We start from the raw sequence: 12,842 nt of genomic DNA, 5'->3' as shown, positions 1-12,842 counted from the left end.
GATTACTTTATCCAGCAAAGCTATCATTCAGAATTGAAGGTCAGATAAAGAGCTTCACAGATAAGGAAAAGCTAAAGGAGTTCATCACCACCAAACCAGCATTATATGAAATGCTGAAAGGTATTCTTTAAGAAGAGGAAGAAGTAAAAGGAACTCTTACCATTTACCACAGCATGGATGGAACTGGAGAGCATTGTGCTAAGTGAAATAAGCCAGTCAGAGAAGGATAAACACCACATGATCTCACTCATTTGTGGAATATAATGAACAACATAAACTGATGAACAAGGACTGATCCAGAGACGGAGAGGCATTGATTGGACTGTCAGGCCTTGGAGGGAAGGTAGGGGAGGGTGGGGGTAACGGGGAAAGATCAACCAAAGGACTTATATGCAAGCATATAGGCCTAACCAATGGACCCGGACAACAAGGGGGTGAGGGCATGAGCGGGAGGTGGGGGGGGGGGGGGTGTAGGGGGTAACGTGGGGATAAGGACACATATGTAATATCTTAATCAATAAAAAATATATTTTAAAAAAACTACTGGGTAATTTTAATGTTTGCATTTAATACTTGTTTCGTATTTTATTTAGAAAATTATATAGCTCTCCTTTTTTGTATTAAAAAAATTCAGGTGTGGATATCAGTAATGCTCATCTTACAAAATGCAGCGGAGAGAAAGGTTTCATTCAAATGGAGGGCTACTGGATCAAGGTTCCTGGGGTGGCTGTGAAAGCAGGGCCCAGGGTGGCTGGAGGGAGAGGAGAAACCAGCTTAAATGGGAAAAGAGATCATGAAGTGTTTAGGAAAGTTGATCTGGTGTGTAAATGGTGTTTCAGGAGAAATCTGAAAGGTACTGGTTTACAGCAGGAGCCACGCGGGTCAGGGAAGCTCCTTTATAGGATCAAAATGGGCAGAATGGGTACCTCCCTTCCATGAAACTTTAAAAGCCTGGAAACCAGCCTTAGGCACCGCTGGGGCTGGAGCCTCTCAGATACCGCAAAAACCCGGAGAAAGGAAATCCGGGGCTGGAGCCTCTCAGATACCGCAAAAACCCGGAGAAGGGAAATCCAGGCCGGCGCCGGAGTGGCCTGCGGTGGGCTCGGGACAGCTTGCACACTGGGCATGCGCAGGGGGTGGCCCGCGGGGTTGGCTTCGGCAGCCGTGACGAGCCCGGAAGCGCCTGCGCGTGCCCCTCCGCTCGAGAAGTAGTTTTGTTCCGCGTCCTGCGGGCAGTTGCTGTTCGGAGAGAACCCCGAGCGGGACCGGCCCGACCCCCGCCGGCACCGCCGCGATGTCCAGCAACAGCTTCGCTTACAACGAGAACTCCGGGGGAGGGGAGGCCACGGAGCTGGGTCAGGACGCGACCTCAGCCATTTCCAACTCCGGTGCCGTGGGCCTCTTCAGCAGCGATTTGAAGAAGTGAGGAGACGGGCTTGGGGTGCAGGGATGGGACCGAGGAGTTGGGCCCCCGGGGGCGCCGGGCTCGGGCTCCGGGAGAGGAGTGGGGCGGTCCCGAGACCGCACCGGGTCCGGGTCGGGCGGTAACGTTCCCTCCGGAGGGTGGGGGCGAGTCAGCTGGGAGTGGTGGGAGGTGCGGGGGAGAGAGTTTGTGGGGGTCTCTAGCAATTTTCAAACTTGAGTGAAAGAAGAACCTTTTGGAGAGCTTCAGTTCCCTCCCCGGAGACTCCGAGTTGGTCTGGGGCGCGGAAATTTGGTTAAACACTTGTAGGCAATTGACTGCTTGTTTGATCAGAGTTGGAGAAATTCGCACATTGGCGAGTTCGGGGGGTTGAGGGGGAGTGCTGGAGTGAGGGCTGCTTACGGGAAACTCCTGGAGTGGAAGCAAGGGGGGCGGGCGTCGGTGAGTGGGCAGACTGTGCAGACGTGGATGCTCTCGGACGATAGCCTTTGCCCTGCAGACCCCCCTCCAGTCGCAACCAATAACACGCACATGATTAGAGAGTATGTAGTGTTATGATGAACAAACCTAAAATTTTATAAATTAATAATGTGATTTTGTAACAATGAACACGAAACAATATACACTTTGTTTTTAAAAAGTTAAGGAGAAATAAATGTAAGTACCACCGAAAAAATGGTTTCCAAATGGTTTTGTTTTGGGAGGGGGGTTTAAACTTACGGAATCATAGTAACTTTACATTTTATTGTCATCATTTTTACATTTTTTCTTATTTTTAATCTGTCAGTACTAAAAGCTTTGGTCACATAATAGGTTGTCACTGGATTCATGTTAAATTAAGGTAAAGTACCTGTGCTCCTGACTTTGGAGGTGCCAAAGCGGATAATTACATTTAAATTTAAATTTTACTAACAAGAGAGGGCAGTGCTAGGAGTTGAAATTGGGATTAAATTTTGACCGTATGAAGATGATTGAAATCTTATATGCAGCATATAAAATGCAGGGTTTTTTTGTTGTTTTGTTTTTTTCCTTATTCTGAGGTTAGAAAAATTTAACAGTAAGATAACTAATTTCTTTTAATCTGTGCTCTTAGATGATGGATTGTTTCAACAAGGAGCTTGCTGCAGCTCTACAGCTTTATTAGCAAAAGGTTTCAGCTGTTGAATTAATCCATAAGTCTGCGTCAGTCTGTTTTGAATGCGACTTGCTTACAATTAATTACTTTTCGGGTTTGTGAATATCTAAGATGTTTTCCTCGTAGAGCCTCTGATACCCTATTTTATCAGATATTGGGGGGAAAATGTATGACTTTGACTATGACCAGTTGAGGTGACTTAAAGAGGTTGAATTAAAATAAAAATAGCTAAAATTTATTCAGTGCTTATACATTTGTATGTAATACTTTACCTTTATTATCTCATTCAGTGTGACTAACAATTCTATTGCTTGGTACCAGATACTTCTTTGATCCCACTTTGCAATTTAGGAAATTGGAGCACAAATGATTAATTTGCTCAAGATCGATCTCTCTCTCTCTCTCTCTCTCTCTCTCTCTCTCTCTCTCTCATGCACACACGCTAGAACACTGCACTGACTGAATTTGCACCTAGACCAGCTGTGGGCAAACTACGGCCCGCGGGCCGAGGCCCGTTTGAAATGAATAAAACTAAAAAAAAAAAAAGACCGTACCCTTTTATGTAATGATGCTTACTTTGAATTTATATTAGTTCACACAAACACTCCATCCATGCTTTTGTTCCGGCCCTCCGGTCCAGTTTAAGAACCCATTGTGGCCCTCGAGTCAAAAAGTTTGCCCACCCCTGACCTAGACGCTAGACAGTGATGGCGAGCCATTTTTTTGGTTGATTTTTCTTTGTTAAATGGCATTTAAGTATATAAAATAAATATCAAAAATATAAATCTTTGTTTTACTATGGTTGCAAATATCAAAAAATTTCTATATGTGACATGGCACCAGAGTTAAGTTAGGGTTTTTCAAAATGCTGACATGCCGAGCTCAAAAGGTTCGCCATCACTGTGCTAGGATACGCTACTTTCTCAAGTAGCATAGAATAGCGTATCCATGTGATTTTGTAAAAATGAACACGAAACAATATACAAACAATGACAAATAATGGATATGCTATTCTATTTGCTGAAATTTATAGTGCTTTTATTAGAGAAGCCTTACAACTCATTAAAAGTTGAAGATTTTGAGTAGTAGCTGTAGACAGTGTGAACTTGACGCTTTCAGGAATTAGAAACATTTTGGCCAATGAATTGCAACATAATGGGGTTGTATAGAAACAAGGAGACTCCTGTTCTGGAAGTGGTCACTTAATCTTTTTTGAGCCTATATTCTCTCATAAAATGGTTATATTTCTTGCTTAGAAAAAAACAAGCCAAATGACAGCATTTATGTAAAAAGCGTAAAAGCTTACCCTGTTCCTCTTCTCTAATTTTTGATGATTTACTTTGAAATGGTTTCAGATTTACGAAAAATGATGATCCTTCATTGGACTATTTCCAAGATGCCTAATCAGGTATAATACAGAAAACTTCCTTCTATGCAGACTCAACAATTTTTTAAAATGTGCTACATTGCTTTCTCTCTCTCTCTCTCCCCATACACATACATTCACATTATGTTTTCTGAGCCATTGGAGACTAGGTTGTATACTTCATGTCCCTTTACCTTAGTGTATTTTTTAAGAATGAAGATATTTTCTTGCACAACCACAGTACTGTTATATTTAGGAAATTTAGCATCAATACAGTCTACAGTCTGTAATCCAGCATTGTCATTTGTTCCAATAATTTTTTATTTTAGCATTTTTTCCCTTCTAGTACAGGATCTTGTATTTCATTTAGTTGTCTAATCTATGCAATCTCTTTAATCTGGTCTAGTTCCTTAGTCTTTGTTTGTCATTAACTTGGCATTTGAAAAATGCAAGCCAATTATTTTATAGCATGGTAATCAATTTGGGTTTACTGGTGTTTTTTCTTGTTTAGATTCATGTTATGTATCCCTAGCTATAGTGCTACCATAGCTGATGCGGCCTTCTCAGACTATTACATCCAGAGGCATAGGATACCCATCTTCATGATAATTTGTCCAGTATTCCTCCCGCCCCCCATAATCTGTGGGGGGACACTTTGAGACCATGCAGATATTTTGCTTCTCATTAAATACTCTACCCTTGTATTTAGCAACCGTTGATGAATCTCCTGAACCAGTCTTTTCATAATGGTTGTAAAATGTTTCAACTCTCTGACTCTTTCCAGTATTCTGCTCTGTGGCCTCTTGTTCTAGAGCTCTGTCTTTGATCCTTCACTGACTATCTCCAGCATGCCTAATCACTTCCTAGTCACAGGATTATTGATGATTTTTGTTTTCTAAATTTAATCACATTTATTAGTCTTATTTATTCCTTCTCCCCTTTAAACAAAACCATAATTAGGGAGTTTTAGGTGGTTTTATGAAAGATCCTATATATCATTTATTGGTTAACCAAGTCTGTGTATTAGATTATTGGCTTCAGGATTTTCAGTTTCTTCATTTAATATGTAAAGAATTAAATTTTTTGTATTCCTTTGTTTTGAGACTATTGTAAACTTTTATTGCTTTTAGTTTTTTCCTAAATCATTTTTTTCTTTAACTTAATGAAGCTCTTGTTTTATCTTTACCATTTGGCTGTGTGTATAATTTAAAAATAATTTTAATAATTTTATTTCTGGATTAAACATTTACTTAGGGATTAATTTCTAGAAAGAAGCGACAAGACCAATGACATTTTCTTAAGAATAGTAAGACTGAGTTTTCTAATCTTGTTTCTTTTGAGAGCAACTCAGTGTATTAGAAAGAGCATTGGACTTAGAGTGAGATCTGGATTTAAGTTAATGGTTTCCACTTGTAATATTGCCTTGCTCAAGTTCCTCGATCTCCATGATAATGCTTGCCTATTTTGTGAGATAAGTGATTTCTAAACTAGAATATTAACTAACACTATTTTGAAAAGTTGGTGAAAGTTTCACTGAGTTGGTGACATTTTAAGTCTTAAAGGCTGAGAAGGTTTTTGTTAGGTGGAGGAAAGGGGGAGTTCTTCAGACAAAGTTTGTAGAAACCAGGAGAACTGCAAAAGAAAATGCATTTTCAGCTGAGATACAGATTAGGGCACCAACATTTAGAATTGTAGGTGGTAATTAAAGCACAGGAATGGATAAAATCATCCAGGGAGAACTTTTCTTGTTAGAAGAAAAGGCAGTTTAGACAAGTCCCTACACTTAAGGTGTGAATGGAAGAAGAACTAGGAAGAGAAACAGTGCTCAGAGGGGTAGGAAACCAGAGGAAGATTAAAAAAAGAAAAAGAAGCTAGGCGGAAAGTTAAGAGGAAATAGTTAACTATATTAGGAATTTCATAGTGAGGGCAAATAGAATATAGGCTGCAAAGAGGCCATTAGGTTTAACAATTAAAAGCTGACCTTAGCAACCAGTAACTTATCAATGGAGTGCCATCTGAAACACTTTGAAAGGTAGCATTTTTAGTCCCTGCTGAAATTGGGTGGACTTCTCATTTGTTTAGATTATATGCTTTCCTGTGTAGTTAAGATATAGTCAGTACTACATCAGTGTATTTTCATTGCATTAGTAAAGCCTTGCTTATTTTTAACTTAAATTTTATTTATTGTCAATTTTATTATAACATCAGCCATGAAAGTTACATTTCATATAACCCTTTAACTTTAACATTAGTGTTTTCCACTGGAGTCTCCTAGGGAGATTATGTGGGTCTGTAGTTTGTCTGTAATTACAGAAAATCTAAATATAGCTCCACTACTTTTTCTCTCTTTAAGGAAGGATACAGAATTGCAGCTGAATTAGCATAACCTTTTTATAGGGATGTTCTTGAGTTTATTAAAAATGAAGAAAATCAGTCCCAGATGTCACTTAATAGGAGCTTCTAAACTTGTTTTGTTTTTTGTGTGTGACTGTTTCCATTTTTATTTATAACTTATTTTAATTAGGATCTATACTAGCGGTTCTCAACCTGTGGGTCGCGACACCTTTGGTGGTCGAACGACCCTTTCACGGGGTCGCCTAAGGCCATCCTGCATATCAGATATTTACATTACAATTCATAACAGTAGCAACATTACAGTTATGAAGTAGCAACGAAAATAATTTTATGGTTGGGTCACAACATGAGGAACTGTATTTAAAGGGCCAGAAGGTTGAGAACCACTGGTATACCATATTTTTGTAATTTTTTCATTCAGCACTTTTATAGTTTCAGTGTTCAAAGCTTGCTCCACTTCGTTTTTACTTGTCCTAGTATTTCTCATTGATAACTTTATCTCATTCAGTATTCTCAGATTACATAGTGACTCAATGACTATTTGTTGAATGTTGTATAGAGGAATCTCTCACACAATCACCTAATATTAGATGGTATAATTTATATGAAGCTGCTTAGCAAAGCGTTCAGCTCATAATTTTGCTTAATAAGTATTTCCAGGTCCTTTATTCAGTTGAATGATTCAGATTCTAACATTTACCGTGTCCTTAGCCAGTGTACTGAAAAGTAAAGCATGACTGATTCAAAGGCCCTTATACAGGCTGAAAACCTGCTCTGGTATCCCTGTTGTGTTGTACTGCATTACAGTTATTGTCAGCATTGCTTGAGTCTTTGCTGTGATTAGGGTTAATTGACTCAGAATTGTCACATAGGTGTTAAATGAACTTTACAATCAGGATTTCTTAAATTTCTCTTCTCTTCAAAGACATCTTTATTTGTAAATTTGGGATTATAGTTTATTCTTCTGTGTTTTCAGCACAAAAAAACAAAATAATTATAAGATTTTTACTTTGCCTTTAAGAAACTTAGAATTTAGTTGGCGAGATAAGGCCAGTGAAAACTAACAGTATTACAAGTATATAACTAATATTAAATTGTGAAATAATTCTCAACCTTTCAGTGTAATATACCTACCAAAAGGTATTTATTGTAAGCCTTTTTAAATATAAAGTATGACTTACTGAAGAAAGTTGAAATGCTGGAGTTTGAAATGTCAAACATGTTTTAGTTTGAGATGCTGAAATGTTGGCATATTATGAAGAGGTACAGACTTTCCTCATTGTATTCTTTTCTCTTGTGCTTAGGAGTCTAAGATTTCAGGCATGAAAATACAATCCACTAGTGATTTCTATGGCATACTGTGGATGAAAGGGGCCACATGCTAACCTGACAAGCTCAGAGAAGGCCTGCATGGCAGTTTTGCAAACTCAAAGATCTACAGTAACCACAAAGGATGGTCTGAAATTAAAACTTTAACTAAAAAGCAGTTATGGTAGGTAGTCATGTCCTAAGCTGGTATCTTCCCTGACCAGGTCATTTTTTTTTTTTTTTTTCATAGAGGAAGGGAGAGATGGAGAGAGAGAGAAACATCAGTGATGAGAGTCATTGATTGGCTGCCTCCTCCATGCTCCCTACTGGGGATCAAGCCCACAACCCAGGCATGTGCCCTTGATTGGAATCTAACCCGGGACCCCTTAGTCTGTAGGCCAGTGCTCTATCCACTGAGCCAAACCAGGCAAGGCACAAGGTCAGTCTTTATCTTAACTGAGCCTGTTGTCTTTTTGCATGTAAGATAACACACCTATGAAATGTCAGTAACTTGTAACTTTCCTTTTTCCAGACCCCTGGACTCTAGGACAGAGCCCATAAATTCCTTCATTGTTATTGTTACCATGTTGATTGTTGACTGTTAGCTATCCTGCACCCACCTAAGTAAAAGAAGTGTCTATCTATCATTTTACTTTTTATCCAATCCCAGAGGTTCCCTACTCCCCCCCCCCCCCACCCGTTTTGCTTTTTCCTGCCTCCCTAATCTGTCACCAATGGATTTCATGTAACCCACTTATGGCTCCTTTTTTGATTATAATATATAAAACAAGGTGAAAAACCACCATTCTCTGGAGAATTATCCCAACCATTGAGATTCTACTCAGTTTGGCTCAAATAAACTCACAAAAATTCTTTAGAGGTTTGAATATTTTTTTAAAATATATATATATATTTTATTGATTTTTTTTTTTTTTTTTTTTTTTTTTTTACAGAGAGGAAAGGAGAGGGATAGAGAGTTAGAAACATTGATGGGAGAGAAACATCGATCAGCTGCCTCCTGCACACCTCCTACTGGAGATGTGCCCGCAACCAAGGTACATGCCCTTGACCGGAATCGAACCTAGGACCTTTCAGTCCGCAGGCCGATGCTCTATCCACTGAGCCAAACCAGTTAGGGCAGGTTTGAATATTTTTACATTAACAATACTATTGTCCTTATCATCATCTTCAAGTTCTGAAGATTTAAATCCCTTGAGTTCTTTCTTTTTTTAGCATTTATCTTTATTGTTGAAAGTATTACAATGTTCCCTTTTTCCCCTCCCATTGACACCCTCTACCCCACTCCTGTCCCCTCCCCAGGCCTTCCCCACACTGTTGTCTGTCTAGGGCAGCCGTGGGCAAACTACGGCCCGTGGGCCGGATCCAGCCCGTTTGAAATGAATAAAACTATTGAAAAAAAAGACCGTACCCTTTTATGTAATGATGTTTACTTTGAATTTATATTAGTTCACACAAACACTCCATCCATGCTTTTGTTCCGGCCCTCCGGTCCAGTTTAAGAATCCATTGTGGCCCTCGAGTCAGAAAGTTTGCCCACCCCTGGTCTAGGGGCTGTGCATGTCTATAATAATAAAAGCATAATATGCTAATTAGACTGGATGACCTTCTAGATGAAGCTGCTGCGGCGGGGGCCGAGGCAGAGGCCCAAATTTCATGCATCGGGCCTCTAGTCTCTCTCTCTCTCTCTCTCTCTATATATATATACACATATATAAAAGCCTAAGTGACCGAACAACCAGTTGACTGGTCACTATGACACACACTGACCACCAGGGGGCAGATGCTCAACTCAGGAGCTGCCACCTGGTTGTCAGTGTGCTCCCACAGCCAACCTCCTGTTACCCCTCCCCCCAGCCAACCTCCTGTGGCCCCAGTCGACCCCGATTGCCTGCCAGGCTGAGAGACTCCACCCATGCATGAGTTCATGCACCAGGCCTGTAGTATGCATGTAAGTTCATTGGTTAATTTTCCTCTACCCTCTTTCCTCTGAAATACAGCAGTCTGTTGCATACTGAGTTCTAATAACTCCAGTTTTGATAGCGAATCTATTTTGTTAATTCTGCCTAACTGGTTGAAATTTATGGTCATTAGCTCTAGTTCTGGAGATGTTAACATACTTGCCATGCTATTTACAGGGATGAGCAAAAGGAGGTCTACAGTTCATATGGAAAAAGACATGCAGATTATGATTATTACAATAGCTTTGTTAACTCTGTGTTTTGCTTACTCACAATTATAAACTTCTTTTGCCTGCCCCTTTATGTAAATTGAATCCTACTTTTATTTACAAAGGGCACATAAAATACTAGCCAACTTCAATGATTTATTGATGTTTCACTTAAGTAACTGTCTTTTGTTCCAAGATGTCTATTAAGAGAAAAAACTGTGTAGTGGTATCTGCAGTGCCTTCCTGGCTGGATGAGTTGTTTTGTCTTCACAGAATAAGACTGCTAGTTTTACAAAGGATTGATTACTCAAGTAGGCCTTCTATAATTTAATTTTTTAAATACAGTTAAAATCAAATAAGGTTTTATCCATTAAACAACAAAAAAAGATGAAATACTGCCTGTAAGCAGAGTTTTCCTTTCCAACAGATTGTAAAGGTGTTCCATTGTATTTGCTTGGCTTGCTTTATTCTTGGAGGAGAGTCAGTTCTGACTTTTACAAATTATCTTAACAAATATTCAGTCAAAAGGATTTTCATCCTTTGATATAGGATATTTTAAGATCACTGACTTGGTGAAATTGAGGAGGAAATCTAGAAATTTGAAATCTTACCATTACTTAAAACATTATTTTTAAAAAACTTAGAACTACATAGTAGAACTAAATGATTAAAACAAAAACGGCAGACAGATGGTTGGTTGACATGATCTTCTTTTATTGCATCAAAAGTTAAAGTGCTCATGGTATGACAAATGTATTATAGTGAAATAATTTGACACTGTTGCAGTTGTGTATATAAATGAACTGTTGACAAAAACAAATTGCCTGCAGTCCAAATTCAAAATTTAAAGTGAAGAGCCCAAAGTAGAATAATCAGGAAGAAACGATTTTCATATATTTCATATTACTGTGAATAACATTTGCTGGTTTGTGTACTTAGGGAAGACTTATTTAGCATATCAACTGGAAAGAGTTCATAGATTTACACAAGTGAACAATTTATGGTCGATGTCTGCTTATTGATGGGCTGATTATTTGTATTTCTGGTAGGAATAGACCTAATTGGAAGGCCAGTGTCTTTAATCCTTCAGCTGATTGAGTTAGTATGGCAGCTGGACAAGGAAGAGACTCATGAATAAGCCTGGTTCCAAAATTATGGGTTGGCAGAGCTATGTATCACCCAACTGTACTCTAGGAATGGGTTTTCTCTACATTTCTTAAAGCCTAGGTTAAAAATGTGGTCGTGAAGGGTGGGGGGAAATCAGTACCATGAGGGCAGAGAAGTAAGAGCAGAGTAGAAGGTGAGGGGACCAGATTATGTAGGGCCTGGTAAGAACTTGGAATTTTACTTCCACTGAGAAGACAAGCCATTGGAGGGTTTTGAGCAGAATGGGTTTTAATCAGTCATTAACTATTAAGTGCCTGTTGTATGCCAGATATATTTCCTGCTTCAAAGAGGTTATAGTCCAGGGTACTTGGGACCTGTTTGTTTATTTCTTGTGTTTTTTCTCCCAACTTTAAAAAACTAGAAATTATCAATTCAACAAATATGAGTGCCATCTGTATGCTAAGCACTGTTCTTGATGCTAGGGACTAAGAAGTGGATAAAATGCCTGCTCTCATGGAGCATACATTCTAGTGGAGGGTAGATAGGCAATAAACAAATCAATATATAGTTGGTTGTTTGATGACAAGGGGTACTATGGAGGAAAGTAAAGCAGAGAAATAGGATAGAGAGAGTGGAGGTTGGGTTGAGTTTGAAAAAGCAGGGTCAAGGAAAAGATCCTTGAGAATTTGTTAATAGAGCACATGTCTGAATGAGGTGAGGGAGTAACATGCAGATGTCTGGGGAAGAGTGTTCAGTAAGAATACAAGAGTATTCAGAGGTGCTCAGGCTCTGAGGCAGGATAATTTCTGACTTGTGTGAGGGTCAACAAAGAGGCCAGTATAGCTGGGGGAGAGTGAGTGAAGAGGAGGGGGGAAGTTAGTAGATGAGAAGGTCAGAGACCTAAGGTGCCAGATTGATTTGGGCTTTGTAAATCATTTAAGGACTTTTGATTTTACTCCGAGTGAGAACTGAAGCCATAGGAGGGTTTGGAACAGAGGAATGAAATGATCCAATTTACTTTTTAAATGGATCACCTTGCCTTCTGAACTCGCAGATCTGAGGCAAAGACATCTGCAAAGAGTCTATTGAGGTAATCCAAGCAAGAGAAGATGATGACTAAATTAGGTTGGTGGTAGTAGAGATAAGTGATTGAAAATACAGTATTTTGAAGGTAGAGCCAATAAAATTTGCTGATGGTTTGGATGTGGTATGTGAGAGAAAAAGATATCAAGGATGGCCACAAGGTTTTTTGCCTGAACAGCTGGAGGTTTGCAATTGTTGGGAGTCATCAGGTAATAGATGGTATTAAATATCATGGACTGGATGAGACACCAAGGGAATGAGTGTAAAAAGAGGAGATCACATTCCTGGAGTAATTGTGTCAAGTAGTATGATTAGGGTCAAGTACGATGATTACTAACAAGTGAGTTTTGGATTTGTGTATGTAGAGGACTTTGTGCCCTGACTGGGAATCGAACTGTGACCTTCTAGCTCAGGGGTCCTCAAACTACGGCCCGTGGGCCACATGCAAATACAAATATTGTATTTGTTCCCGTTTTGTTTTTTTACTTCAAAATAAGATATGTGCAGTGTGCATAGGAATTTGTTCATAGTGGTTTTTTTTAAACTATAGGCCGGCCCTCCAACGGTCTGAGGGACAGTGAACTGGCCCCCTGTTTAAAAAGTTTGAGGACCCTTGTCCTAGCTCATAGGTTGACACTCAACCATTGAGCCACACCAGCTGGGCTGAACATTGTTTGTTTTTTAAGAAAAAATGTGGTTGAATGCTTGGAAGTAGGAGTCAGAGATAGTTTCTATTTACGCACGCACGCACGCACGCACATACAACCTTCTATTCTGGTGCCTAGAACATTACTTAAATGATTTTGGATGATAGTGTCCACAAATGATTTTTTTGCTTAGCATTCTTAGTATTTTAAAACTGTCTTCATTAATGTAA

At 39.3% G+C, this 12,842-nt stretch overlaps 1 protein-coding gene across 3 annotated transcripts in view; it reads left to right on the top strand.

Moving 5' to 3' along the window:
• Positions 1-1,177: 1,177 nt before the first annotated feature.
• AP3B1 (adaptor related protein complex 3 subunit beta 1) overlaps positions 1,178-12,842 on the top strand; it is a gene marked incomplete at its 3' end in the record, with an annotated part of 192,857 nt that continues 181,192 nt past the window's right edge. For all 3 annotated transcript variants that reach the window (XR_013995856.1, XM_081088790.1, XM_081088791.1), the window contains exon 1: positions 1,178-1,422. Coding sequence is in view for 2 of the 3 variants with exons in the window: in XM_081088790.1 (XP_080944916.1) it covers positions 1,295-1,422 (128 nt within the window). The remainder of the gene's footprint in view (positions 1,423-12,842) is intronic.

The sequence above is a fragment of the Myotis nattereri genome (assembly GCF_964212035.1).
Source record: "Myotis nattereri genome assembly, chromosome: 4".
NCBI classification, from domain to species: Eukaryota; Metazoa; Chordata; class Mammalia; order Chiroptera; family Vespertilionidae; genus Myotis; species Myotis nattereri.
This window is presented reverse-complemented; position numbering and strand designations above follow the sequence as displayed.